The sequence below is a fragment of the Euwallacea fornicatus genome, chromosome 15 (assembly GCF_040115645.1).
Source record: "Euwallacea fornicatus isolate EFF26 chromosome 15, ASM4011564v1, whole genome shotgun sequence".
Taxonomy (NCBI): Eukaryota; Metazoa; Arthropoda; class Insecta; order Coleoptera; family Curculionidae; genus Euwallacea; species Euwallacea fornicatus.
The window spans coordinates 2,353,879-2,379,763 of NC_089555.1; the positions used below are offsets into that span (position 1 = coordinate 2,353,879).

General features: G+C 36.9%; 3 protein-coding genes and 1 long non-coding RNA gene across 9 annotated transcripts; 2 read left to right on the forward strand and 2 right to left on the reverse strand.

Annotated features, from left to right (window-relative positions):
* The first annotated feature begins 300 nt into the window (after positions 1 to 300).
* On the forward strand, positions 301 to 3,414 carry LOC136343534 (uncharacterized). Its single transcript, XR_010732797.1, has 3 exons — positions 301 to 2,554; positions 2,669 to 2,811; positions 2,877 to 3,414. It is a non-coding gene; the product is annotated as an uncharacterized lncRNA (long non-coding RNA).
* A 1,849-nt stretch (positions 3,415 to 5,263) lies between these two features.
* On the reverse strand, positions 5,264 to 7,307 carry RpS10b (Ribosomal protein S10b). The gene is made up of 4 exons (XM_066290304.1): positions 7,161 to 7,307; positions 6,759 to 6,959; positions 5,502 to 5,675; positions 5,264 to 5,444 (listed from the first exon to the last, which is right to left on the reverse strand). Exons 2-4 carry the CDS (start codon positions 6,956 to 6,958, stop codon positions 5,342 to 5,344), a joined length of 477 nt encoding a protein of 158 aa, XP_066146401.1. The 5' UTR covers position 6,959; positions 7,161 to 7,307; the 3' UTR covers positions 5,264 to 5,341.
* Positions 7,308 to 8,406: 1,099 nt separating this feature from the next.
* On the reverse strand, positions 8,407 to 10,234 carry LOC136343797 (malignant fibrous histiocytoma-amplified sequence 1 homolog). The gene is made up of 2 exons (XM_066290753.1): positions 10,064 to 10,234; positions 8,407 to 10,002 (listed from the first exon to the last, which is right to left on the reverse strand). Exons 1-2 carry the CDS (start codon positions 10,065 to 10,067, stop codon positions 8,552 to 8,554), a joined length of 1,455 nt encoding a protein of 484 aa, XP_066146850.1. The 5' UTR covers positions 10,068 to 10,234; the 3' UTR covers positions 8,407 to 8,551.
* A 302-nt stretch (positions 10,235 to 10,536) lies between these two features.
* On the forward strand, positions 10,537 to 25,605 carry Nuak1 (Nuak family kinase 1). Of its 6 annotated transcripts, none has more exons than XM_066290754.1 (26): positions 10,537 to 10,795; positions 12,492 to 12,617; positions 13,711 to 13,789; positions 13,850 to 13,970; positions 14,023 to 14,240; positions 14,290 to 14,386; positions 14,441 to 14,596; positions 14,652 to 14,797; positions 14,850 to 15,405; positions 15,457 to 15,653; positions 15,709 to 15,901; positions 16,097 to 16,117; positions 16,647 to 16,838; positions 17,203 to 17,384; positions 17,448 to 17,579; positions 17,639 to 17,727; positions 17,788 to 18,191; positions 18,249 to 18,348; positions 18,447 to 18,705; positions 18,755 to 18,876; positions 18,970 to 19,014; positions 19,168 to 19,343; positions 21,549 to 23,763; positions 23,984 to 24,162; positions 24,214 to 24,337; positions 24,402 to 25,605. In XM_066290754.1, the coding sequence occupies exons 2-26, from the start codon at positions 12,520 to 12,522 to the stop codon at positions 24,514 to 24,516; spliced, it is 6,216 nt and encodes a 2,071-aa protein (XP_066146851.1). In that variant the 5' UTR covers positions 10,537 to 10,795; positions 12,492 to 12,519; the 3' UTR covers positions 24,517 to 25,605. The 6 variants fall into 6 exon arrangements, with proteins under 6 accessions (XP_066146851.1, XP_066146855.1, XP_066146852.1 ...); XM_066290758.1 differs by having other exon boundaries at positions 24,228 to 24,337; XM_066290755.1 differs by having other exon boundaries at positions 15,712 to 15,901.
* Positions 25,606 to 25,885: the final 280 nt, after the last annotated feature.

Here is a 25,885-nt window from a genome sequence, read left to right on the forward strand (position 1 = left end):
TTTAGGAGGGCGCTGTGGAAAGCGAAGGTTGTTGAGAGAATGGCAATGGACACCCCGGAGGGGGAGAATAGTTGACATTCGTAGTGTATATTTTTTCCACCCCCCCCCCCCCCTGAAGTAATGCCTAGCGGCGGTTCCGGGGGGATCCAGGGTGAAGAGAGGAGGGTTTTAGTGGGTAGGCGTCCCACTCAGGGACGAATCCTACATAACCCGGTCGCCAGAATAACAGGCCGGGTACCTATGAAGGTTTCCCTCCTCTATAAAAAAAAAAAAAAAAAAAAAAAAAAAAAAAAAAAAAAAAAAGCTTCAACTGACGTGGAACCTATGTTCCTTGTCTTTGTATCATTCCAAGGACTTTTAAACGTTTTCCATCCGTCGATAATTCACCTCCGAGCAATCCGGCCAACTGCAGAAGTATTTGGCACGGATCTCCATGGAGCATTGTCACCAATTATTTATCATGATTTTTTTTTGTCCGAAACGTTCCTTCTCTTCCATGTCACAATTTTCATCTTTGAACTGCGGAAACCACTTTCCGCGCGTTTGCTCATGCTAGAGCATATCCATCATAAATATCCACTAAAATACGGTGACTTTCCGCGACACTTTTCTTTATGTGAATGAATTAACACTCCCCACAAAAGCGATTTTTCAGGCACAAACGTCGACATGTTTAATGACGCACAACAAAATGTTTTGAACTCACTGACGATATATCATATAATCAAAAAGATGCGGTATGTGAGCAATTTTACAGAGAATATTTACTTTTGTATGTGTGACTATGGATAGATGAGTGACGTCAACCAATGTAAAAACACTGCGAGTTAATTCCAACTTCTGATAGTTATTCAGTATTTACAGTCGCGAGATTAATTATTCGTCCATTAGAGTTATTTTCTAAAAATCGTTTATAACAACATACCAAATGTTGTGCTTGATTGAAAATAAGCCTATACGCAATTAAACTATTCGGTTTTTATTAAAGTAGCAATAAAATAACTCTAAATAATTATAAAAATTGATTGAAAATAATTATGGTTTCAAAATCTAAGTCGAGCAAAATTATTCGCCCATTTTGCAGAAGCAACAAAATATTTAAAGTTTATTATTATTTTTTTGAAATTCTTCAAGATGATTTAAACGTGCTACATTGAATTTCAGAGTAGTATTTACTATTTTCATAAAAATGCAAGTTAGTGCAAGTTACTTATAAAAATGGGTCGTAAATGTTCTGGAATTTCTTCTCACATAAGAGAGTTGATTATAAAATTGAATACCACAGGAAAATCCCGACGAGCAATGGCCAAAATTATTGGAAATCGCAGATCAAACGGTCCAGTTTATCACAAAAGAATATATAAACCGAAGAGCAACCCAAGCATTGCCAGAAAAAGGAAAAAAAATTGTGTCTAATTAACACATGAAACTTATTGGGAAATTATTAAGAAAGTAAATATCGAACCAAATATTACTGCCACAAATTTAGTAAAAAGGGTTGAAAATGGTTATGGAAAGCGCATGAGTAGCTAGAAACAAACCGTTTGTTATTAAAGGTGAATTGAAGAAAGCGTCTTGACTTTGCTCGACAGTACATTAATGAAGACACTGAATTTTGGAAAAACGCTTCCACGGATAAAACTAAAATTGAGTTATTTGCAAAAATCAAAAAAAGTTTTAGTGCGCAGAAAACAACGAGGGAAGTGTAAACCAAAACATTTAAATCCGACGATAAAACTGGGGGGGAGGGTCAGTTCTCATTTGGGGATGGATGTCTTGATATGATGTGGGTGGACTTTATTTTATTGATAGAATTACGGATCGCTTTGCCTATTTAGACATTCTTAAGAACAATTTACGAGACAGTGCAAATAACTTGGGAGTCTTAGATAAATATATTTTTTACCCAGACAATGATCCCAAGCATAGAGCGCTTATTGTTGGGGAATGGTTATTATATTTATAATACATCAAAAGTATACATCGAAAAGCCGCCTCGGCCAGCAGACATAAACCCTATTGAACGTTTATTATGATAATTGAAAAAAAGCGTTAAAATGCATCAAATTTCCAGCAAGGAACAATTAAAAACCATGTGTCAAGAGGAATGGGTCAAAATAGACATTAATTTGATTTTTAAAATCTTGTTGAATCCTTTTATAATTTAAAAATTATAAAATCGAAAGGATATCTTACAAAACATTAAATTAAGACATTTCGTATCAAAATGGTAGTTGGGCGCAAAGTAGACGAATAATGTTGCTCGGCTTAGATTTTGAATTCATTATTTTCAAGCAATTTTATAATTATTTAAGGTTATTTTATTGCTAATTTAATAAAAACTGAATAGTTTAATTGCCTAAAGGCCTTTTTAAATTAAGCGCAACATTTAGTGTGTGTTGTAGACGACTTTAGAAAATAACTATTAGACGAATAATTAATCTCGCGGCTGTATAATAGTGGAACTAAAGGCGTTAGTCCTGATACTCAAGCCGCTCTCAATAGTTATAAACCTGATTAAGGTGCATTATATAACAGTGAACTAAATTACTTCGTAAGTTGTTCCTAAGTTTGCTGTTCCAAGATTCATTACATGGTTATTCGGTATTTATAATATAATTTATAACAATTGTTATTCTTTCCCAAAACTGAACCAAACTATATTTAGACGAACTCGAACAATAGACTATACTAACCAATGTCTATAGTATTCAACACAAACATTATAAAGAAAATGGGCAAGATGACCAAATAGCCAAAACAGGCAAGAGTCCAAAGAAACTCCCACACCGCATGTACCCGAATAATGCCGTAAGTTAATAAGTCTTGGAAATGACTCAGATTTTTACGCACATTTTTTGTGGTTGGTGTTTCAGGTTTCCCTTTGGCATTTGCAAAAAATCTGTTAAACTTATTTTCTATTTTTATCTTTTTTCTTTTATACCAGATGAAAAATTTGGCCCAGATTCCATAAGTGGAGGATTTCGCGTGGAAATGGGCAACCACCTCAAATAAGACCTTGAAATGCACACATTCCAGGTAACATACCAAACGTTACTCAGTCACATTTATATAGCGCACATACGTGATTAAATTCCGCCATTGTGAAAAATATGTTTATTAAAAATTGTTCCAGTTGCCGTAGAAAATAGAAATGCGGTTTTCAGAATTAAAATTTTTTTATTCGCCAATCAATCTATTGATTTGAACAACTTCCTCGCCTCCGCTCACAAAATTAATTGATGTCGGTGGTGTTACTGGCGCGATGAAATTCCGGTCGTAGCAGCCTCAATAGCTAAAACCTTATTTGGGCTTGTCCCGGCCAAAACCAGCACGGAACTTCACCTCTACTGTGCCTGCAACGACATCAGCCTTTCTATCTTGTCAAGATCACAAAAGCTGACCGTGGATCTTGTGGACCACCAGGCTTCATTCTCCTGACACCACACCGATCATATCTTCAGAGAGCAAACCTAAAGTTAACAAACTAATTACCTATATCAATTACCCTATTTTTCACATGCTTGGCTTCAACTTCCGTTCTTATGAACCCAGCGGGTCTTAGACGAATAGTTTGTGTTCTGGCTTGTCTTTTCAGGGTTAATGGAATAATCTTAGTAGGTATCGATTACCTACCTCCCTGCCAAGACTGTCCCATCAAATCGGAATAAAGGAAAGTTCTGAGACATTCAATACTAGAAGGATTTGCCCAGTATCTTTAAAGCAGGTAGAATAGAAGACTTGGTATCAGTTGTAGTGTCTTGTAAAGATACTCATACAGTTTTCCTTCATGCTAACTTATGTAGAGGTACATCTTTTTTTTGCGAGGAGGTGGAAATCTTAAGACACCTGGCTTCGATGTGCAGCCACGTAGTGTGGGATTCGACCGACCATTATATCGCCCGCCTACCCACTAAAACCACCTCCCCTCTTCGTTCCCGGTATCGCTTTTCGGCATTCCTTCAGGGCATGAAGAGGTACATCTATTGGCTCTTAATATGTATATACTTTCGGAACTACAAACTCAATGCGGATAAAGTGTCGTTTGGACGCTATGACTGTAAGAAACGACGTCAACAGGGGCAAGTAACGGAGTCTCGGTTTTGGTGCCAGTTTGAAGAAATAAACGCATGAAAAACTTAATTAAAGAAGCACTAAATTTATGGGGCAAGATTGGAGTCTAAATTTAACCTTAAAAATTTATCAATAACAATGCCTTCAGGCAAACTGTTTCTTCACGTATTTCTTGAACTTCAGGGATTACAAATCCTTTTGAAGAATCACTTCCAAGTTGAGAATGGTTTCCAACTTGATATGTTTGGAGGCATGATGAGCCTTTTTGGCTATCATAACACTCATTGAAAAGTTATTGCTACAAGGCTAGTCGTTTTTTTTTCTTGATATTAACATGCTGAAAAACAGAACTCGCTTCGGACTCTTGACACACGTTATGAGCAGTATAAATTGGGGTATTTTTTCACGAAATTTGAGCTTTCGCTTCAAAAAAGCGTAGTTTATAAGCAGATACTTTAAGAAAAGACGTGGCGTAGAAAATCTGTGGGCAATTCGGAAGATCACTGAAATATAAGTTAAATAAGCATTTTTTCAAAAATCTCGTTCGGCGGCTTCAAGGAACCAAAATGATAATTTCGAAAACCTTTTTTTTTTAATGAAAGACATTACAGTGACTTGTCAAACGCCAGTTCATTTAGCTGTAAATGCTTTAAATTAAGATGACTCTAAAGGAGAATGACCACTGCGCGATAAATTACTCTTTACAAAATATATTGCTCAAAAAAATGTTAAATATTGTATATTAGTAAAAGCCTAGGAGACTCAATTTTTACACACATTTTTTACGCTTAGTGTTTTAGGTTTTCCGATGGTATCCGCACAAAACCTGTCAGATTTATTTCATATATTTACCATTTTTCTTTCTGAAGATACGTTAGATAACAATTTAAGTGGAGTTCCGTAAATAAATGCTCTTTTGCTGAAACAAACAACCACGATAATGAAGATAGTGGTTCAACTATCTTGGGTACAGGCCCTCAAACACATTTCAGGTAACATATCTCAAACGTCTCCCCAGGCGCATTCATATAGGGCACATACATGATTAAATTTTACCAATTTGATTTTCATTGCAATGAAATAGTTTGCCTGGTTTTTTTCATATAGGACGAATACGCGATTAAATTTCACTTCAAGGCTCGATTTCATATTACACGCGTACGACATATGTTTTTACAAAATAAAAATCTTTTTATTGGCCAAACAAAACCTGTTTACTTAGACATTTCCGTCACACGTCTCATTAAAAAAAAAAAAAAAAAAATCACTAAGGTTTGCCTCGCCCAAAACCGGCACGGAATTCTACCTCTCCAGTACCGGCGCCAACGTCTGCTTTTTTATCGGCACTAGGACCGCCAGGCGTCGTCCTCCTGCAATCGTACCACTCGTACTCACAAAAAAATATAACTACAAATAACACGATTTACCTGTATCCAGTCCTATCTTCCGCACCCTTGGCTCCACCTTCTAGTTTCATGGACCCAGCGGGCCTTGGACGAGTAGTTTCTGTCCTGGCTTGCCTTTTCAAGGTTGATGGGACAATCTCGCTCGGGAGGTGAAGGAAGGTTCTGAGGTATTCAATACCAGGATTCGTCAAGTACCTTTAAAGTAGATAAAATAAGGAACTTGTTACCAGTATTTTGTAAAGATACCCATACAATTTTCCTTTATGTTAACAAATATGTAGGTATATATTTATAGTTGTTGCTTAATATAAAAGATGATAATTTTTTCTTGCATAGCGCGAGGAGCTTTGAGACTAAAAGAGATCAAGAGTCGATTGAACAGGGAAAAGTTTACAGTTTTGGGGGCAGAATTTAAAGCTAGCTAGATATTTGCAAAAAACCAAAACGTCTATAATCCCTTTTTAGAGATGGTAAAAAAAGTTTTAGTTATATCTAATTTGTTATTTTAGTTTTGTTTTTGTATTCATATTTTTAATTTGAATACTAAATAACATTGGAGTATTTGAAATATTTTCAGTAGTTTATAACTGGTAATTAAGATGAAATATACATTTATTTCAAATAAAACAGTTAAGTGCTACAATTTTAACACTTTTGAGAATAAGAATATCAAATCTTAGATCATTAAAGAGGAAAAAATATGTTATTTTATAAGCCTACCTTTCAATACAGTTTCCACATAAAAAAATATATGATCGCATTATATCTTAGAAGCTCCCACTTTTTTAAGTAAAAGTTATGTATTTTATTACATTTGTGGAACTATGATCTACAAATTTTGTTGTTACACATTTTTGAAACCGTCAAAAATTAAGGGATTACAGGCGTGTTAGTTTTTTGACCTATTTAGGTTCTTTGCGAGTTTCAAGTAAATTGTAACTTTTTTTGAACCTTCAAATATGACTTAACTTCAGCTCACAAAACTGTAAAACTTTCCCTATTTAACCGACTCTATCTCTTTTAATTTCAAAAATTCTTTCACCATGCATGAAAAAGTATTCATCCTGTATACTTTTGGCCTTCTAAACTTGCAATACGAGAAACAATGTAATTTGGATACCATGGTTGTAAGAAACGCCACTAATAATGGGGGCAGAACAGAGTTTTACGAGAGAAGTTTGGATATCAATTTTAAGCAAAAAACGTATGAAAAACTAACTGATGAAGCACTACATTTCTATGATAAAATTAGAGTCTAAATTAACATTAAAAATTTACCAATAATAATGTCTCCAGGCAAATTGTTCCTTAACGTATCCCTTGGATTTAAGGGATTGCAAAGCCTTAATCACTTCCAAGTTAGGGATAGTTTCCAATTCGGGATGTTTGGGAGCGTGATAGTCCTTTTTCGCCACCATAACACCCTCTTTGAAGAGGTATTCGTAGATGGCTACGCGGTTCTTTTTTGGCATCAACATCCTGAAATAACAAAACTTCCTTAGGACTTTTGACACATGTAAGGGTAACACTAGTTTTTGAGTTTTTCACGAAATTCGAGCTTTCACTGCAAAAACTGTGCACTGAGTTTATAAGCGGATACTCTGAAAAAGGATGTGGTGTAGGAAATCAGTAGGTAATACGGAAGATGACTAAAATATTATAAGTTAAACGGGCACGTACTTTAAAAACCTCTATTCAACGGCTTTAGCAAATCGAAAGGACAGTCATTTTGGAAAACTTTATTTTGATAGGTGACATTACTGTGACTTATGTCAAACGTCTGTTTCTTTGACTGTAGGTCCTTTTAATGACGTTTATAAGGGAGGTGTTAGAACACAGAGTGGTGTACTGATACTTTATAAATTATACTGCTCCACAGAAAAATTAAGAATACTAATGAATGATAAAAGTCTGGAAATTATTCAGATTTTTAGGTACATTTTTTGTAATTGATGACTCAGGTTTTCTTCTGGCATGTGCACAAAATCTGTCAGATGTATTTTATATTTTTTGTTCTATCTTTCAAAAAATATGCTGTAAACATCACTCCAAAGATAATCAAGAAATGTTTTTGTCCTTTCTTTTCCCAGAGGGTCGTTTTCGAGCTAGTAGAAAGAATACCGGAAAATGTAGCTACAACATAGCTTATGACTCAGCTCATGTTGCGATAAAGAAACAGAAAAATGTGAATAATAAGAAGCTGCAAACTAAGGCAGATATACATCCGGACAATAACAATAAAGACGGTAACTAGGAGGTGAAGAAGTTAGCAAAGAGTACTCTTTGCGCCTCTGCTAACACCATTCGCGTCGAGATGTATTACTTCCACCATACCTCTTTCAAGTTGATCTGGACCCACGGTTTTTAAGCAGGTTTAATTTATTTTATCCGGTTTTTACCCCTTATCAAACCACCCATGTCTCTCTGTATGTTACAGAATAATTGGCCAATAAAATCGAAAAATACGCCACAAAATTCTGAACAGAGATCTTTGCAACCATGCAAATTGCTGTTTAATTTTTCACGTCATTCATATTACTATCCTTTAGATTCATGCTCCATAGCCACTGTTGATCTCTTACAATAAGGCTCATCCAATTAGCCTCCGACTACTTTTTTAAACATTTGTTGGTTATCGTTTTAATGGTATCCTGCAGCCAATATTAAATTTCGTTTACAATGTATTTACGTTTGTTCGAAACATATGCGATCCGATCTTGAAAGAAATTGGATACTTGCTGAAGGAACATAAGGTATTGGTGAAGGCGTTCAAGATTGTGAAGATCGATAGGCAATGATGTAAAAGTCCGAGCAAGGGCCAGTATGATAGGAGGGCGAGGAGTAAGTATTCCAGTTAAGGTGAAAGTTATTTAAGTGAAATGGATAAATTTATGTTAGTTTGTAGAAATTATATGATGTTATAGAATTATCTATTAAAATATATTTATACAATTTTATTGTAAAAAGTAACTTTTTTGCATAATTTTTATATACAGGGTAAGTTTTCTCAAATTTTTCCTATAAGGATCCTTGTAAATAAGCAGAGTTAGATCGATTCGATCGAAAACAATTCAGTCGGCATCCACAAAAATCCAGTCTTCATTACAATACGTATTAAACTCTTGTTTGTCAATATCCACATTATCTTCTCCAGTATACTCATCATCTGACCAAGAAATATTTGAAATTGTGCCATTGTTAGTTATTTCATACTCTAAATCCCAATTTTCGTTTGACAAATCACTTTCAGGGATATTCTCATTCTCATTGCTGACACTTTCTTCTTCAGACTCACTGTCACTTGACTGCGCTGACAAATATATTTCTGTGACTTTAATCCTTGGCCCATTGACGCGATTCTTGCACTGATAAATTGATCGAAATTTATCTCGTTGAAGGCAGTATTTCTCATAGGTTAGATTAACATTGCTTAGGCAAACAAAATTAGCTTCCAAATCGAGCAATTCTGTATGACTAAAGTTGATTACTTGCATGGTTTCAATATGATTGTTATAAAAGTCCAAAACCTTCAGGCTTTGGGGCATTATAGGCACAATGTCTAAGTGGTTGTGGGAGGCTATTAGAACTCTCAATTTTCCTAATTTACTAATCCCTTGAGGTAGCTCAATTAAATCATTGTATGACACATTTAAAACCTCCAAATTAACTAAATGCTCTATGCCCAATGGAAACCAAGTCAGCAAATTGTTGCTTACATTCAACTCCTTTAAACTCTCTATCCAGAATATCCCTTCGGGAAAGAAAGCCATATCTAAGTGTATTAATTTTAACACATATAAATTGTCCCACAAGGGTTTTGTAAACAAATTATTGAAACATTTAAATTTATTGATAGTTCTTCTGCACAGGGACTCATGGTTACTGATATCTAAAAATTGCAATTTCTTGAACATCCTGAGCCACTCAGCATCCCTACCAACCAAACAGGCAGAGACCAATTCTAATTTCTTTAAGCACATCACACTAAAATTACAACTATGCTTTAAAAAATTAAAGTGTTTAGCTTTGTTTTCACTGTAATTGAACTCTTCTAAGGCAGGGCAGCGAAATGTCAGGAACCATATTGGGACATTTTCTAAAAGATTATTATTGAGCCGCAGTACTTTTAAAGTGGAAATGCAGTCTGGTTCTACATCAAACTGCGTTATCATGTTAAAGGATAAATCTAAGATTTGTAGTGATTGTAAACCTCCCCCATAAAGGCATGAGGGAACTGTGTTTAACTGGTTATGAGCGAGATTTAGGTTATTGAGATGTAGGAATTTTAAAGCATTTGGTAGTATAGTTAAATCACAATAGGACAAGTCAAGACAAGTTATGTTGTAAAGGCTTTGCTGCATGTGGCCAAATTTCCCATCTTCAAGTATACTAAAAAGACTGGACAGCTGGTACTTTTCCATGCATTTTTCTGCATCTTCTTCACTTCGTTTCAGACTTTTTATGACCAATTCTTTCTCATATCTATTAAGGGTTATTTGATATTTGGATAAATTTTTGGAGCCTGCAAAGAGACAAATAAGGGTCTACTTAGAGTGTATTTTCAAGGGCGTCTGCGCTCTTACCCATTTCAGTTAAGGTGGTTTTTAGTTACTTATACAATAAGGATTTATGTTTTGGTTTAAATTGAGTTAATATAAGGCCATAATTTTGCAGTTACAGTATTTTATATTTTAAACTTTTTAAAATAATTACTCAGAAAAGAAAACATAACCTTACCTTAATGTTTGTCTCCTGAAAAATACTTGGTAACGGAACTAATCCAATATGGCGGCTGGGGGCATAGCAATGAAAAGAACAGCGATTGTAAAGTTATAATTGATAAGAAAAGTTATTTGAAAAGTAGCGTAATATTATTCATTTAAATTTATTTAAATATTTCCTAAAATCTAATATATGTTTAATTTCAACTTCCCCATTACTTTATTGAAACTCTCAGCTATATTACCTCTTTTGTGTGAAGCCATCTGCAAGAATTTTGCCGAACTATAAATTCGAGTTATAAACCTGGCTAGATCTCTAGATGTGGTGGTGATCTGGAGTTTTTTCAAACATGGCGACGGTCAATGGGTGGTCAGTGCTGTCTGCTATGAAGACGTACGCGAAAAACTCGGCTTTTTCGCGTTCCAGAGAAATAATGTGAAGTGAAAAATACAGCGAAAAGACTGTTTCATGTTCTAGAACAGTTTTCTGTACAGTTTAGTGTGAATTAGTCTAGTTTATTTAGTGTTTTTCCGCGGATATTTATCCTTCTGGGTGGATTCCTTTCTCGCCTACTTCATTTGGTTTAACTTCTGGTGAGAATTTACTCGTTTAGTCCCCCGTTATGGCCTAATTTGAATCGCAGAGCCTCATTACTGCAATTATTTTTTTCCATCATATCAACAAAATTACAGACGCTGAACGTCAGAGATGAAGGATTCTATTTATAAAAATCTAGGTTTAGATCTAGAGACGACGTTTGTCATTTACTATTCGAGTTTTTTGGGGTTTTGCAATAGTTTCTGATGCACTTTATCTGTGTTTTGCATCATGTCAGTATGGCAACGCTCCACAAGTGAACACACCAAAGTAAACCATCAATAGAGATAAATATCCAGTACCTACTGATTTATGTTACATTAACACCCGTCCTTTTCTTTTTTGCTCCATTTTCAAAGTCGGAGAAATAGGTCTCCGCCCACTTAAAATCCAACACATGTGGGCTTTGGAAATATTTAAATTACTTTTGTAGGTATTGACTTCACTTCAAGTGAACCTGCCTACTGAGCTGCCTAGTGAAACTTATTCAATTCAGGGTGTGTGAAATTCCTGCTATTTATGGAAACTGGTTGAGTTGCATGACTAAAACATTTGTTTAGGCCTTCAAACTCAATAATAATAACAGTACAATCATGAGCAGGGACAGGTTGTCTTTTCTTACCATACCACTGCTGCAGTTGTTGTCTTCAGTTTCAGTCATATTGCTGACTAAGGCCTTTGACCTTTCAGAACTATAGAATTATTTATTAAACAATTAGTATTTTGTAAACAAAACAAAAGTATTGTTATGCAAGTGGTGATTTGTAGCAACAAAATGTGTCAACATTCTTGACAATTGGGTGAGCAGTAGACTATTTAATTAATTTTGACACACCAAAATAAGTATCTTAGAAATTCCTTGGAGAAACCTTTATTTATCTTAGCAATGGCTAAATGGTCCACTCCACACAATTAGTTAATAATTAATTGAAATTTGCCTGATTTTAATTTTGTCTTTTTCATTTACTTACCTCTATACAGTGAATTAGCATATACTTATTGTACTGTTCAGACTAGTGGAGTGCCAGAAAATAGCTGCCTCTGCCCACTATCCTAGATATATATAACCTTTTCTAACATGTCAAACTGACAGCTTTTTCCTAAGTACTACTAATGCTTCTGTCAAACATTCTAAGGGGATTTTGTTGCATTATAGTGTTATTTGTCAATTCAAACCCCAAAAATTATTTTTCACCTCCAAATGCCTAGTTCCTTTGACATATTTTATTCACCGTTCCTATTAAAAGGTTACATAACATTTTACAAAACTCATAACTGTAGCAATGTTCTAGCTACAAGTTTTAGTTGACATGCTATTTTTAAACAATGAGGATAAAATTGAACCGACAATTGAACAAAGCCAATAAAGCAATCTTTAATTTTAATCTAGCGTCAAATAAAAATAACGAAATGTATTCCCAAGCAGGGGAACGTCGACTAAAAATAGCTGGGCCAATAGTCTAGGCTTGACATTAGCCTTTGAAACATTTTTTATGATTGTACACACAGGTATAATGACACTGAAACGTTCGCAGAGCGCATCATGCAGTACTTCTGTGCTTTCAAGGATGACTTTGAAAAGGGTGAAAAGGGAGATGCTTTTAATAAAATCATATATGACTGTGTGGTCCCTAATACAAGTGGAATCAGGAGGCTTGAAACTAATGAATGACAATTTCTTGTAATTTGCAGAGTTCTTGTAATTTTCGGCGCATTCAAGATGGGTGTCGAAGAAGGGGCAGTAAACAGTATCATGAGCGGTATTGAGAATACTGGAGGGGTGAAGCAACATAATCATAAGAAGAAATTGAGACAAAGGTTAGTGGTTTTTAGGTTGAAATAGAAATTAGTGTCCAATTGTAAGAAAAATACGTTTTGGCCCGGTTCCAATAGAGTCGTATATAAGAAAATTTGGTTATTTACTGACACAGGCAGTGCCTGTTCAATATTGTTTCAATTGTCTAGCTAGAACAGAGGACACCTTTAATGAACAATTTTCTTGGAGCTTTAACTTCAAGACATGATAAGAGTGTTGAAAAAACCTCATGCAGGCATTGGAACATCAGACGTGTGTCTTAGATAAAATCACTTATTATCTGTTGTTAGTCAGCTGTTTGAGGACAAAGAGCGAATGTCTCAATCAACACTCTAGGTTTATGGATCACCACTCATAGGAAGGCTTTTTTTAATGATCACCATTTATAATTATTTAATACTGTTTTATAGGAAGAGTGAATAATTGGTGCTTTTGTAAATCAGATCTAGTTGGGTATTCCTTCAGACATACTCCTAGATGGATATTTTAATGTATGAGGTGTTCCAAAAAGCTGGTGTCAAACAGAAAGAGGTTATAGGGGACATTGGGGTGAAGAATTTTTGTATAAAGACCTCTAGTCAAAAATTAGTCGTTTTGATTCCAGAGTTCTTTTTGCTCAAAAACGTATTGTTAGCTCGTTCGCACCAAAAATTTCTATATTTAATTCAGATTTATTGGCTAACGCAAAAAAAGGATAATAAAGGTTCAAAGTGAACCCAATTCCCCCAACGGTTAATTTTGAACAAGATCAAATTTAAAAATGCAATTAATAAACTTGTATCAGGAGAAGTAAGAACGTTTATTTATTTGTTTTTATTCTATTCATTTAAGTTGAATATTAAACTCTTAACAAAAACGACTGGAGTTAAAATAGCTCTTTTTTGCTTAGAGATTAAAAGGCATAAATTGTTCACCACAATATTTCCTATAACCTTCTAAAGTTTGATATAACTTTTTTGGAATGTCTTGTTTAATGTTAAATGTTGGTTGAAAGTTTAAAGAAAAGAGAAATTTAATTAGGCCTGACAGAATAATATAGAACCATCGTTGATTCTTGAAATGTAAAAACCTTAAACATTGGTAAAACCGTTTCAGATTCGACATAATTAAGAAATTAGGACAAGGGACTTTTGGCAAGGTGCAGCTAGGCATAAACAAAGAGACTGGTCAAGAAGTAAATTTGCCCCTGAATCTATGTTAAGTCGTCATTCACTAAACTTACATTTGCTTATAGGTAGCTATTAAGACAATAAAAAAATCAAAAATCGAATCGGATGCCGATTTGATTAGGATTAGGAGGGAAATTCAAATAATGTCTTCAGTGCAACATCCGAATATAATACATATATATGAGGGTAAGAAAGGTTTCATAGTCTTTAGGGCAAAAGTGAATGTTTTTGGTTGTAGTGTTTGAAAATAGGGAAAAAATGGTATTGGTAATGGAGTATGCCGCTGGCGGTGAACTTTACGATTACCTATCTGAGCGAAAAGTCTTGCCTGAAGAGGAGGCTCGTAGAATCTTCCGTCAGATAGCTACGGCTAGCTACTATTGCCATAAACACAAAATTTGCCATAGAGATCTGAAGCTCGAGAACATTCTATTAGACGAAAATAATAACGCCAAGGTATTAATCGATTTATTGGTTGTAAATCAAACTAGCTTTGAGATTTTAGATCGCGGATTTTGGCTTGTCCAATGTTTTTGATGACCAAAGATTGCTCAACACTTTCTGCGGCTCACCCTTGTATGCATCACCCGAAATTGTTAAAGGTGATCCAATCAATAAGCCTTTAGCGTAGACTGCTGAACATTGCTTTGCTTCAGGTACTCCATATCATGGGCCAGAGGTCGATTGCTGGTCCCTAGGAGTATTGTTATACACGTTAGTTTATGGTGCTATGCCTTTTGACGGCAGCAACTTTAAGAGACTGGTTAAGCAAATTTCTCAAGGCGATTATTATGAGCCTTCCACTCCTAGTCGTAAGTTAAGGTTCGTTTTTATAGAATTTACAGTATTTAATAACCAAAATCTCAGCTGCTTCTCCATTAATACGGGACATGTTAACTGTGAATCCCAAGAAGAGAGCGAATATTGAGAAAATATGCTGTCACTGGTGGGTCAATGAGACTTATACGACCAATTGTTTAGAAATTAGTGAGGAATTAGCGAATCAAACCCCAGTAAGTTTCATTATAATCGTCAATATTGGCGTTTTAAAATCAATCTTTACAGGTTAGATTAGATGTCCTTCTATCTTTGGCTCCGCCTGCTCCTCAACTTGAAAGCGAAAAATTGGTGGTAACTCAAGATGTAACTGAAGAAGTCAAGCAGGATGCGGCCGCGCCCTTACGTTCTCAAAGTGTGGGTAGTTTAATGGATCTTTCAACTCCAGAGAGACGAATTATGGATTTGATCAACGAGGAAAAATTCGCCCCTAAGAGGAAGCTCGAGAGCACGGTCAGTACAGAGAGAATGAATCTTGACAAGCGCAGAGACAAAATCATTAAGGAGAACACTGTGGCCGATATAAGTTTGCACGGGGCTATTCAGGAGGATGTTTCGCAGGAGGATGCCAGCATGACTGAAGTAGTGCCTCTGAATAAGTCGTTGACTCAGACCATCTCCAAGGAGAAAGCCATGGATGTGGAGCCTTCAGTGGTAGAAGGTGCTGCCTGTCAGGAGATTATGGAAGAAGTCAGGGTGAAAGAAACTGCTGCTACCAAGAAATCTCCCTCGGTATCTAAAGTCAAAAGGACTCAATCAAGTGTTGGTGGCAAAGTTTTAGAAGGTTCTTGAAAATTAATTATTTTTTGATTCGTTGTAAAAATAATATTTGTAGGCATAAATGAGATTCCAAGCCAAGAAAGTCTGACTGACAAAGAAAATAAGACTAAAGCTATCAAAGAGGAGCCAGTTAAGAAAATCGAAGAGAAACCCATAGGCAAGAAGAAACCGTTGAAAAAGAAAGTTTTGGCCGATAAAAATGAAAACGAAAAAGATCTGAAACCTGAAGAAAGTGTCTTGGCGAAGGTGAAGGTATTAAACTATTGATAAAGTGTTTTAGAATTTTAATTAGTTTAATTATTTCAAGGAGGTGAGAGAAAATGGGGTGGTTGCTCAAGACAAATCTGTACAGAAGCAAGAGAAAGGTGACACTATCGCGAAACCAACGGAGAGGAGAAAGTCGAGGATATTCGAAGCTGCAGAGAAATTCCAGAATTTGATTAGCCCGGTTGAGACTAAGGCGGCACCTATGGAGAAGCCGAAGAAGATTTTATTGCCGGGTAAGATTTTTTTCAGAAGTTTTTTTCTTATAATAGTTGGTGGGAAGATTAGGCAAATTTAGAAAATGTTTTTCAGGCTTCAGGAATTTGTTTTGTAAGGTTTTCCTACCAATAATAACTAAAGTGCCTTTTTAACTTTCATCATTACACATCTATAGTTGCTTTATCATTTGACTCCCTTTTTTTATTTTATAGACAGCATGGTTACACAACAAGGTATGTGACAATCGTAGTTTTCCAGCTTCACGCATTCGTTTACGCTTACGCCACGTTTTTTCAACTAATACTCCTTAGGGAAGAACCAGAAAACCTTAATATTAACTATATACAGAGTTGGGGTTTATTATGAAATATAAAAAAAAATTCAGTAGAGTGATTCAGACAGTTGGATTAGTTTAAAAACCATTCGGTTTTTTTTTTGTATTGAATGCTATGTACAATTCTAGACACATTTTATATAGTATTGAATTTAACTAAAGTTTAAAAACTAAAATAAGGCCTTTCCGGTTCTTCAATGATAATCTTTGGGCTCTCAGCTTATTCATCCTCTAAACAGTCACATCTTTGACTCTCATAGTAATTGTCTGTTTGCCACAAGCGGATGCTTTATTCCAGACTAAAGTAAATATGTACTATTATAAACTCAAGGCCTTGTGTTGTTTTTAGTAGTTTTTTTAGGTGGGTAACTAAATCCGTAACCCCAGCTGCTTTTTTAGCATAAAACAACCATTGTAATTTGTCGTAGGTGTGTCTGTAGACGGGTTTAAAAAAGAATTCGAGCGGAAATCAAGCCTGACTTCTTCCACCCCTATGAAGCCGAAATCATCTACTGTTCCCAAAAGAACCTTCATAGACAAGCAGAAGTCGGAGGAGGAAAATGCAGTCGAGCAAAAAAAGACTGAGGCAAAGCTTAATAAGTCTAAGCAGGCATCCAATGGTGAGTGTAATAATACATATAATACCTAAATCAAAAATTAAATTTCATACAAGATCAGTTGACTGCTGGCTGTCCCGCCTTTGCAGCCAAGCCTTTTAGCCTTGAGCGAATTTTTACGAACGTAACTATATTAAAAGTTGGGCCTAAGTCGACTCGCCTAGTAAAATTATTAATACCTTGATCTTTGCTACTGAATATTTTGTTTTCGTTCTAAGCTCGGATGACAATGATTATTGCCTTTGAAAAAAACAGTTCACTTAATCAATCTTCGATTAAAAAAGACTCTTGCTGAAATATGTACTCAAGTCTGCTTTTAGAGTAAAAATGATTTACCAAAATCGACCGTCTTTGATATCTTTTCTAGAACAAGTCAAAATCGAACCAAACGTGTCAAAACAAGAAACTCCAAAGACTGAAGATGGCCGACAAGAAATAGTAAAAAATGCTGTTAATATTATTTCAAATGCTTTGGACAAGGACAAAGACGGTACACGAAAATCCAAGTCACGACCGTCGATGATGAGAAAACCTCCAGTGCCATTCGGGGTAATTACAAATTTTGTTGGAAGTATGTATTATTTTAATGTTTTTATAATTTTCTATTGTCAGGTTAGCGGTAGGTCTGCTTCAGGAAATATAGGAACAATAGCTCCTTTAAGCCCACCCATTCAAAACATGGGCCCCAAACCTTTCGTGCGGCCTTGTTATGAGAACAAAGTTTTGGCAAGTGAAGTGAAACAGGTATTTGATGTTTTTAAGCAAAATGTTTTCTTTATAATTTTTAATATTGTCTTGGACAGGTTAAGGAAGAACCGTTGCAGCTCAGTTCTGAGGAACAGCAAACGAGTAGCGCAGAAATAACCCTGAAAAGCGCTACTTTGCCCAGAAGGTACTTAAAAACCTTCAAGACATATTGTCAAGTCTAGAGCTAATTTGTCTGATTTTGCAGGAAAACTACGAAAGCTCAAATCCATATCAACTATCCCACCCAGAAACCGGCTCAAATGGAGTTTCGAACTGAGGTTGCCCATAATGTAGAGGCTCCCGCTCAAGTACGCAGTGAAGTTGTGGTGCCGGTTAGTGGCGCTGAAGATCGCTCTTCGAAAGAGAGAATCATACCCATTGCTTTTGAAAAGAAGGTGGAAAATGGGCATAAAGAATCTGCGCAGTCGCCGCCAGCGAAACCACCGGTCGCTCGACCTTTCCAGACCCAAAAATCGAATGTTTCACAAAGGTCTAACAGTTTATCGCGACAATCTACTCAAGATTCCGACTCGGAGTCAACTTCCACGGGAGAACCTATTAAAAAATCGGCAAGAGAGTACATTATACCTATTGCAGTTGAAGGAGGAGGTATGGTTTTTGATTGTTAGAGGAAATTTGCTATTTAATTGGAGATTTCTTTTTAAGGTTACGTCACCCCAAGGTCCGGCAGTGTGGAGCCCAGTGACAGCAATGCTAGCACTATGACCAGTAGGTCAAAATTCGGTAGGGGCGCCCGAAGACTCAAGTAAGTGTTTTTTAGTTTATTTTAAATTTCAGGTGAGAGATTTTGCACATTGATTGTCCGCTTTTTCTGTATTTAATGTCCGTTCTATACATTTCTAGTTCGCTTCTTAGCGATAGAGAATCCGAGGACGAGTCTCCATTCGCCAGCCTCCACAGACACAGCTCATTTGGCAAAGATAGCGACAACGAAGATTCGGGCAAAGCAGGCACTTTCCATCACATGCATCGCCTGAGGCGAATCAGACCTAAAAAATCCGCACTCGAGCACAACGATTCTGTTAGTTCTGGCGAAGAGGATGACGATGACGGCTTCGAAATCGTAACAGCAGAGAATCTATTCTCTACGCTATTATCCCGGGTAAGATTATGCATTAGCTAAAAATCGGTTGTTTCATCCTTCAAGTTAGGTCAGAGATTTAACTCAAAGGTTAAACGTTGACGACGGAGTGAGGCCTGGGTTTCCCAGCTCGCGATTGCTAAGCCACTTTGATCACGGTTTGTGGAACCGCATGGAAAATCCGCTTTCAAGGTAAGTGAATTTTGTTAATTTTTTCTCATTTCGATGAAGAGACGTGCGTTATTTCAATGAATTTATTATGTGGAACTTCCTTTTTTCCGCAAGCACGCCCTATAAGGTTGTATACACAAGAAGAGTACAGAAAGCTACGTAAGTGAGGGGTAGTTAGACACGTAGTCATTTCGGTAGGTTTTCGTCAAGAATGCACATGCATAGTATTTTAATTTTCATTTTGATGTTTTACAATTCAATCACGTCGTAATTAGACTTTCCTGAGGTGTGCAAAATTACTAAACTTTTCAGACACACCTCGTTAAATAGAACCTTTAGCCGGCCTTCATCAGTAGCCAGCACGCAGTCGAACAGCAGTTTTAACGTGCCCTGGCGTAGAAGCGTTAGCAAGGACTTGGCCTCGGACATCGAGAGTGTCTTCAATGACCAGAACAGCGGAACGTTGACCGCTCGCATCCCCAGAGGAGGTATGTGTCCAAGTGGTCCTTGGCCGTGTTTATTTTGAAGGAAACGTCAATATCCACCAAGAACAGAATTTTATAGTCCACATATTCTCGGTGGAAATGATGTCTCTGGATTGTTTTTCTCGTTTTTCACGTACTAGTTTCCCCTGGATCACCCCCATATTAATGGCCTTAGTTTTCTCATGTAGAATAGTTTGTGTTGTGAACGAGACAGATGTTCAGTGTGTAACACAATTGTGGCTTGCCTAAAGTAATTGGAGATTCGGTTAATGTCACTGTAGTTTTGAGTATGTTTTAGTTATATTAAATGCAAGGAAGTGTTTATTATCAAGACAATATTGTCATTACTTTAGGAAAAGGCACACACGGTTAGTAGAAAGCATTTTGACTTGTGAAACTAGATTTTTTTTTTTTTAAGAGAGCTTCTCCGAGTTTCTCTTGATTTTTTTTATAACAGTTTGTACCTATCCTGCACTCACAACTTCAGTGGTATTTTCAGGACAAAGTCGAGTCGTACGTTCCTTTTTATATTTTGCAAGGTGGGATATTTGTTTTTATTTTTTGTGAAATTGTGATCTCAGTAGTACTATAAACTGATAAACGACAGAGAGACTGTGTGTTGCTGCATCTTGACGTGTGGATTATGTGAGGAAAGCAAAAAAATCGAAATTTAATGCGACTAATGTGCACACGTCAGGCTGCGTTTAAAGCAGGTAAACTGATTTCTCAATCAGCAAAACTGCATAGGCAACTCTCGTTGACACCATTGTTCCTGTGACACCCTGTATTTTTTATACATGGTATAATACAGGTATATACAGAATCACATGGATAGGGTCAATCCACAAACACGATAATTTGATCGTTGACAATATGGTGAAGGATAGGTATTTGTTTACTTATAGCTACTTTGCCATAATTGATTTGTAAGAACTAACACTGTCTTCTATTTATGGATATCATCGGTAATCAGAGAGTTGACTGTTACTTTATGCATCTGGAATTAAGGTTATTTTTTGGTGAAGCCTTTTTATACAGGTTGTTCCGTGAAGAATGCGCCAAAAAGGAATCTTATAATTTTGAAATCTTAAAAAAATAATCGTAAAATATTCTTATGGAATATATCTTTATGGAAAAAAAAATTAATTACTGCTAAACCTGTAAAGACCTAGTTTTGAGTAGATATCGAAACAGACGCGGGATACTCTCCTCTTAAATCACAAACTGGCGTTGGACGTAAATAAATATGCATTGACCCTAAGGAGTTGCCTATGCAATGCGAAACTGTCCTGAAAATGAGTGCGGATGTCCACTCCGTCGGCATGCGTCGTTGACCGTGGTGTTGCGTGTTGCAGCGCGCGTGCGCGTGACGGTGCATGTGCCCTGCGGACCACCGCCGCCGCCGTCCAACCAGCAGCGGAACTAACCAACATGCGCCAACCCGCTACGGCTGCCCGCCACGCACCACCAACACTCAAAAAAACAAGACTTTACCATTCGGTAGGCCGATCTGTGCATGCACGACATTTGCGCTCTGCCATGGCGGCTGTGGTCGTCCCAGTGGTGTTTTCCCTATAGCGCTGTCGCTGACTTTCACAATTAGACACTTCTATCGCCAGTACACGACATGGTTTTGAGGCTATTAGCCCCGCCTTTGTTCAATGTTAACGAAAATGCTTATTAATTTCTTGTAAACGAGTATCGGTTTATTGTCACATAAAAAATACGTTCGTGAACGCACATTTAAAACACGCACATTCATTATTCATGTTCCTGCCAGTTTGACTGGGGGCTATTCCTATGGGTCCCCACAGGAATAGTCTATGCCGTGTTAAAAGCCCTTGAAGGGTGAAATTTAAAATAATTCTCAATAATAATCATGTCCATTGCTCGCTCTGCTAACACGCCACTGTGTGATTTTCTACCGTTTTGCCTCGGTTTCGATTTGTCACTAATGTAACCTTATTTTTTTTTTTTGGTTTTCTTTCCATGCTGCAGCCGAAGTTGTGTGCCAAAAATTTACCTACTAACCCAGCACTCAGGTAGGTGTGATTTATTTTACAATTTTTTGGGTTTGGAGTTTAAGTTAGTTGGTTAATATTTAAATTAACCAGCATGCCATTAGTATATTCAATACCATTTGGTCCAGCAACCTGGATCAGATGCCAAGTGCAAATATTTAGGTCAAGAAAAACTAATTATTTACAGATAACCACCAACTAAACGACCACGAACCGAACCTCAATTTGGCCGACCTGGACCTGCAAAAGCTGAACCTCAGCGAGGAGGATCGGCTCGCCTTATCGCATTTAACCCCCGGCTTATCCAGGCGGATCGAAAAGCAGCTTATGGCCCAATTAACCCCCGCGGAAGTGAGAAAATTGCATCGGACGCTCAGCACCAAAACCAGCGAGGAGATTCGGAAAAGCTCAGAAATGGATGGAAGAAAGTCAATCAATTGCACCCTGCCCAGGAAAACCACATTAAATGATGGGAGAAAGTCGCTTTTACCCGTGAAACTAAGTAGCAGTAGAGATGAAAGCGTGGATCCTTCCTATAATTTCAATGTGAGGTCGTCGAGCATTGGTGCCCAGCCTAAGGGAAATAGCAGATTCCTATCTCTTAAACCTAAAATAGTTAGGTCAGTAAGTCGTACCAAGTCGGAGTTGTGTAGCCCTGAAAGCAGCGTATCTGAGAGTCTCTCCAAGAACGAAGACACCTCCAGCTCCTACAAGAAAGATAGCGACAGTTACAGCTCCAAATACTCTGATAACAACTCTTCAAGACCCTATTCGAGATATTCTAACGAAGGCCTCTATTCTTACTCACCAGGCAATGTGCTGCTCTCAACCCCCTCGGAGCTTCCCGGCAAAATCGAAAGAAAATCCTCCACTAGACGAGTCTCCAGGTTCCTTAGACCAGACTTCTACGAGCCCAAAGAAGACAACGCGCTTGTCAAGGAGAAAAAAGAGCGAGAACGCGAAACACAACAAGTGTTGAAGGAAATACGTGATAAACGCAAGAGCAGACTAAGATCTCAATCCAGAAATCGGGAAGAAAAGAAGGAAGAAGCTCCATTGAAAGCTGATGAAGCTCCAGAGAATAAAATTACCCATGATTACGTCAACGTAAAATCCTTAAGTCCTGAACCTCAGCCGGTGCACGATTATGTTAACGTAAAAGTAACTGAAAACGAGCCTGTGGCTGTAAAAAAAATTTCGAGGCTAGCCAGGCCTAAAAGCTATCCCAACGACAATGCTGAAAAACCAGAGGAGGCGCAGGTACCAGAATCAAAAGTTAGCAAGCTAAAAAAAGGGTTCGGAAAAAAGGAAAAACCGTCCAAAGAAGACAAAAACGAAGTTAACAAGCACATAAACGAAGAAGATAAAGCTCATAAAAACAAACTTTTGCACACACTGGAAAAAAAACTAGAGAAATTCCGGTGCGGTCAGAAGAACGTCGAGGAAGCCAAATCTGCAGGGGACAAAAAATCCGTAGTCGATTGTGCCATTAAGCGACTAAGGGAGCAAAGTTTACCTAGAAATTTAGAACCCTGCACGGAAAGTGGTTTAATTAAACGAGCAGTCTCAGTGGAAGATCTGGCAGTAGGATCCAAGCCACTTCAAGCCAGTAAGAAGAGCGTGACGAAGATCCTCGGATTATTTAAAAAATACGAAGAGCAAGACAAGAAGAAAGAGAAGACTGTTAAGAAGACTAAAAGCAAAGCGATGATTAAGGAGAATAATGAATCAATTGTTGATAAAAAAGAAAGGCCAAAATCGCTTTTGCTGGACAAAATGAGACATTTTCAAAACAGTTGTAAGGTAGAGAATCAGGCGGATAATTCTAATGGGGATGATCGGCCGAAGTCTAAACTACCAGTAGTAAACACCTTTAGACGCAGCCTGAACTTGGATCATTTACCTGAGCCGTCAACAGAATTTCACCCTAAGCCGGATCGGAGTAATTTGCGATTGGATTTGAATCAAACTTCTAGAATCCACATAGAAGCCCCAGAGGAAGAGATCAGGCCTGGCAGCACGATGGAGAACGACGTTTATTCCCCTCAAAATGAAAATCGAAACTCGTTGACAACAACCGATGACAGTTCCACAATTCTCTCACCCACTGATGACTATTTATCTTGCGACTCTTGGTCGGCCTGCTCAGATTATCATCACTTGAACGATCTCCATTCGCCTCAACACAACGGACATGTTCCTTACTCAGGAGACGAAAGCGAGTCGGTAATAGATAGAATCAGGCGCAAGAGCTTTTACACGAGGTTCAACGAGAAAAAGAGGCCTGCGAGGAAGCCTTCAGTTGGAATTGGGTACAGAAATGCGGATTTGTATGGGAGAGAGTATTCGAAGCCTGATTACAGCTCGTTGGATCGATATCGCAGTCCCAGTGTCAGCAGAAGGTAAGTAAAAATAAGTTGTATTTAAAGTAAAGTTAGAAGTAGTTAATTTTTTTCAAAGTCGTTAAGTTTACAAAACGATGCGCGAACCGACGGATCGACAATAAATGAGTGCGTCAATGGCGCTATGAAACGTTAACTTACATTTTTAGTTTTGAGTTTGTTATTTGAAAATTCTTTAGGATGTATCTCAGAATTTCATTTTACGTGTTTTATTTTTCAGGACAAGTTTTACATCATACATCCCCGAGGTTAATACCTCGACAACGAGGAATTCGAAGGAGTATCGACCGTATGTTCGTAGTGCGACCATCTTGAACGACTACGTGAACGTCCCAGGCGGAAGCCAAAGTTTGGCACACACCTACCAGAACGTCCCCGGATCGCATAACAGTTTAATTGGTACCCACTGGACTATAGAACATTCTAAGTTTATGTATAAACTAATTTCAGGCCATTCTTACCAGAACCTCCCCGGCTCGTATCAGACCTACAGCAGCCGAATAGCCAGGCCTTCCAAGTACACGGACTCTGACAGTCGTCTGGATGACTTTTTGACCACTTCAGTACCGAAAAGGTATATAAACAAATGTCACATTTAATGTGAGAACTTTGTCTTAAAATTTTATTATTGTCTACAGGCATAGCTCATACAGAGCAGCATTTGATAGGGGTTCTCTGTCTCCGGGCAGTGAATACTTTACCGACAGAGCATCTTCGATTCTTCAGTCTCCAACCACTTCAGAGCCCATCTAATTGTATCTCTTAAAAAACACGGTTTAATGCTCAAAATTATCAAGACTAAGGCATGCGATCATTTGTTAGGAAAAAGCGTGCAGGGCATCGTTTAAGGGTGCGAAATTGTATCCAAAGATTACTTTTTGTGTGTGTGTACATGTGATGAATCTTCGAATGGTGCTAGATGCTTTATTTAAAATGTTTTAGAAGTTGAAATTAATTAATTTATTTGTGTGTCTGAACGGATATATAATTCTTGTTGAGAACGTAGTGTGATATCAAAATGACTTATAGGCAAAGTATTTACTCTTATTTAAGGTTGTTTGTTTTGAAATGTTTTTAATGCTACCGAGTTCGACATTTGAAGAGATTCGCAAAGGCGACATTATATTGGTTTGTTACATAACAGTCTTTTAAATGTGAATTATCCTACAGTTGGTAAAACGAAAACTGAATTACATATTTACTACTATCTTGTCAATATCAGCCAATCAGCAGGATACACATACATCAATTCCGGTAGTATTACACCTATTTATTAGGTGATGGTTCGTTACTTTTGCTATTTTCGACGCACATTGATCTTTCTTTGAAACAGTAATCTCTTGATCTGTAAAGAATCTCCCGCAATAATATTACCAATATTGGACACTGAGTGATTTTTTTGAAAAGTTTTTCGGTTAGTTGTAGAGATTTTTTAGTAATAGGATTAATTTAAGTTGTAAAAATACTTTATTCCTTACTTTCGCACTACTCTTCGCGCTTTTGAGTAGCTACTTTTATCTCTTATCAACAAGGTTTTGTTCGAGAGACACGCGTCTTCGACAATATTTAGCTGTTTTTTTCTATTTTAGATTTGCCCGAAAAACATTAGAAGCGGTCGCTAATTTTCTTACACGAGTCTCGTTGTATCGAAATAATATTTGTTAAGCCATGAGATATTTATTTATTTATATTAATTTAAGAGTATATATTGTTACGATTAGTAATGTAATTATTAAACGCCTTCTTTGAGTTTGACGTGTGAATTTGTTATCTATATAAAGTATGTTAACGTTTGTGATTTTATAAAAATTATAAATATAATAATAAACGTTTATTATTGTGTCTGAGGTGATATCCCTATACACCATATTGTCATGAGAAAAGTATCGATTACTCGTTTTTATATCGCCCGTAAATGAAAATATTTCATTCGGCATTTTGTGGCGAAATAAAGAAAATTTTAAACTTCTTAAGGCTGACACTGAACAATTCATCGCTCTGTACAAATACACATTAGATTGCTTATTTCCTCGTCTTTATACCGATTAGTCGTTTTGAATGTGTCTGATCATGTTAGGTGCAAACCTACAGAAATTAACTCGTTGTTCAATTCAGCTACTCA

Bases quoted from the DNA above. Each gene is read 5' to 3' on its own strand.
- RpS10b (XM_066290304.1), bottom strand. From the start codon at position 6,958: ATGTTGATGCCAAAAAAGAACCGCGTAGCCATCTACGAATACCTCTTC. The intron at 5,676-6,758 runs GTAAATTTTTAA...TCTACTTTAAAG, and splicing joins GCCTGGAGACATTATTATTG to GTACTTGACGAATCCTGGTA. The intron at 5,445-5,501 runs GTAAATCGTGTT...GTACGATTGCAG, and splicing joins GAAGATAGGACTGGATACAG to GAGGACGACGCCTGGCGGTC.
- Nuak1 (XM_066290754.1), top strand. From the start codon at position 12,520: ATGGGTGTCGAAGAAGGGGCAGTAAACAGTATCATGAGCGGTATTGAG. The intron at 16,839-17,202 runs GTGAGTGTAATA...TATCTTTTCTAG, and splicing joins GTCTAAGCAGGCATCCAATG to AACAAGTCAAAATCGAACCA. The intron at 18,877-18,969 runs GTAAGTGAATTT...TTTTTCCGCAAG, and splicing joins ATGGAAAATCCGCTTTCAAG to CACGCCCTATAAGGTTGTAT.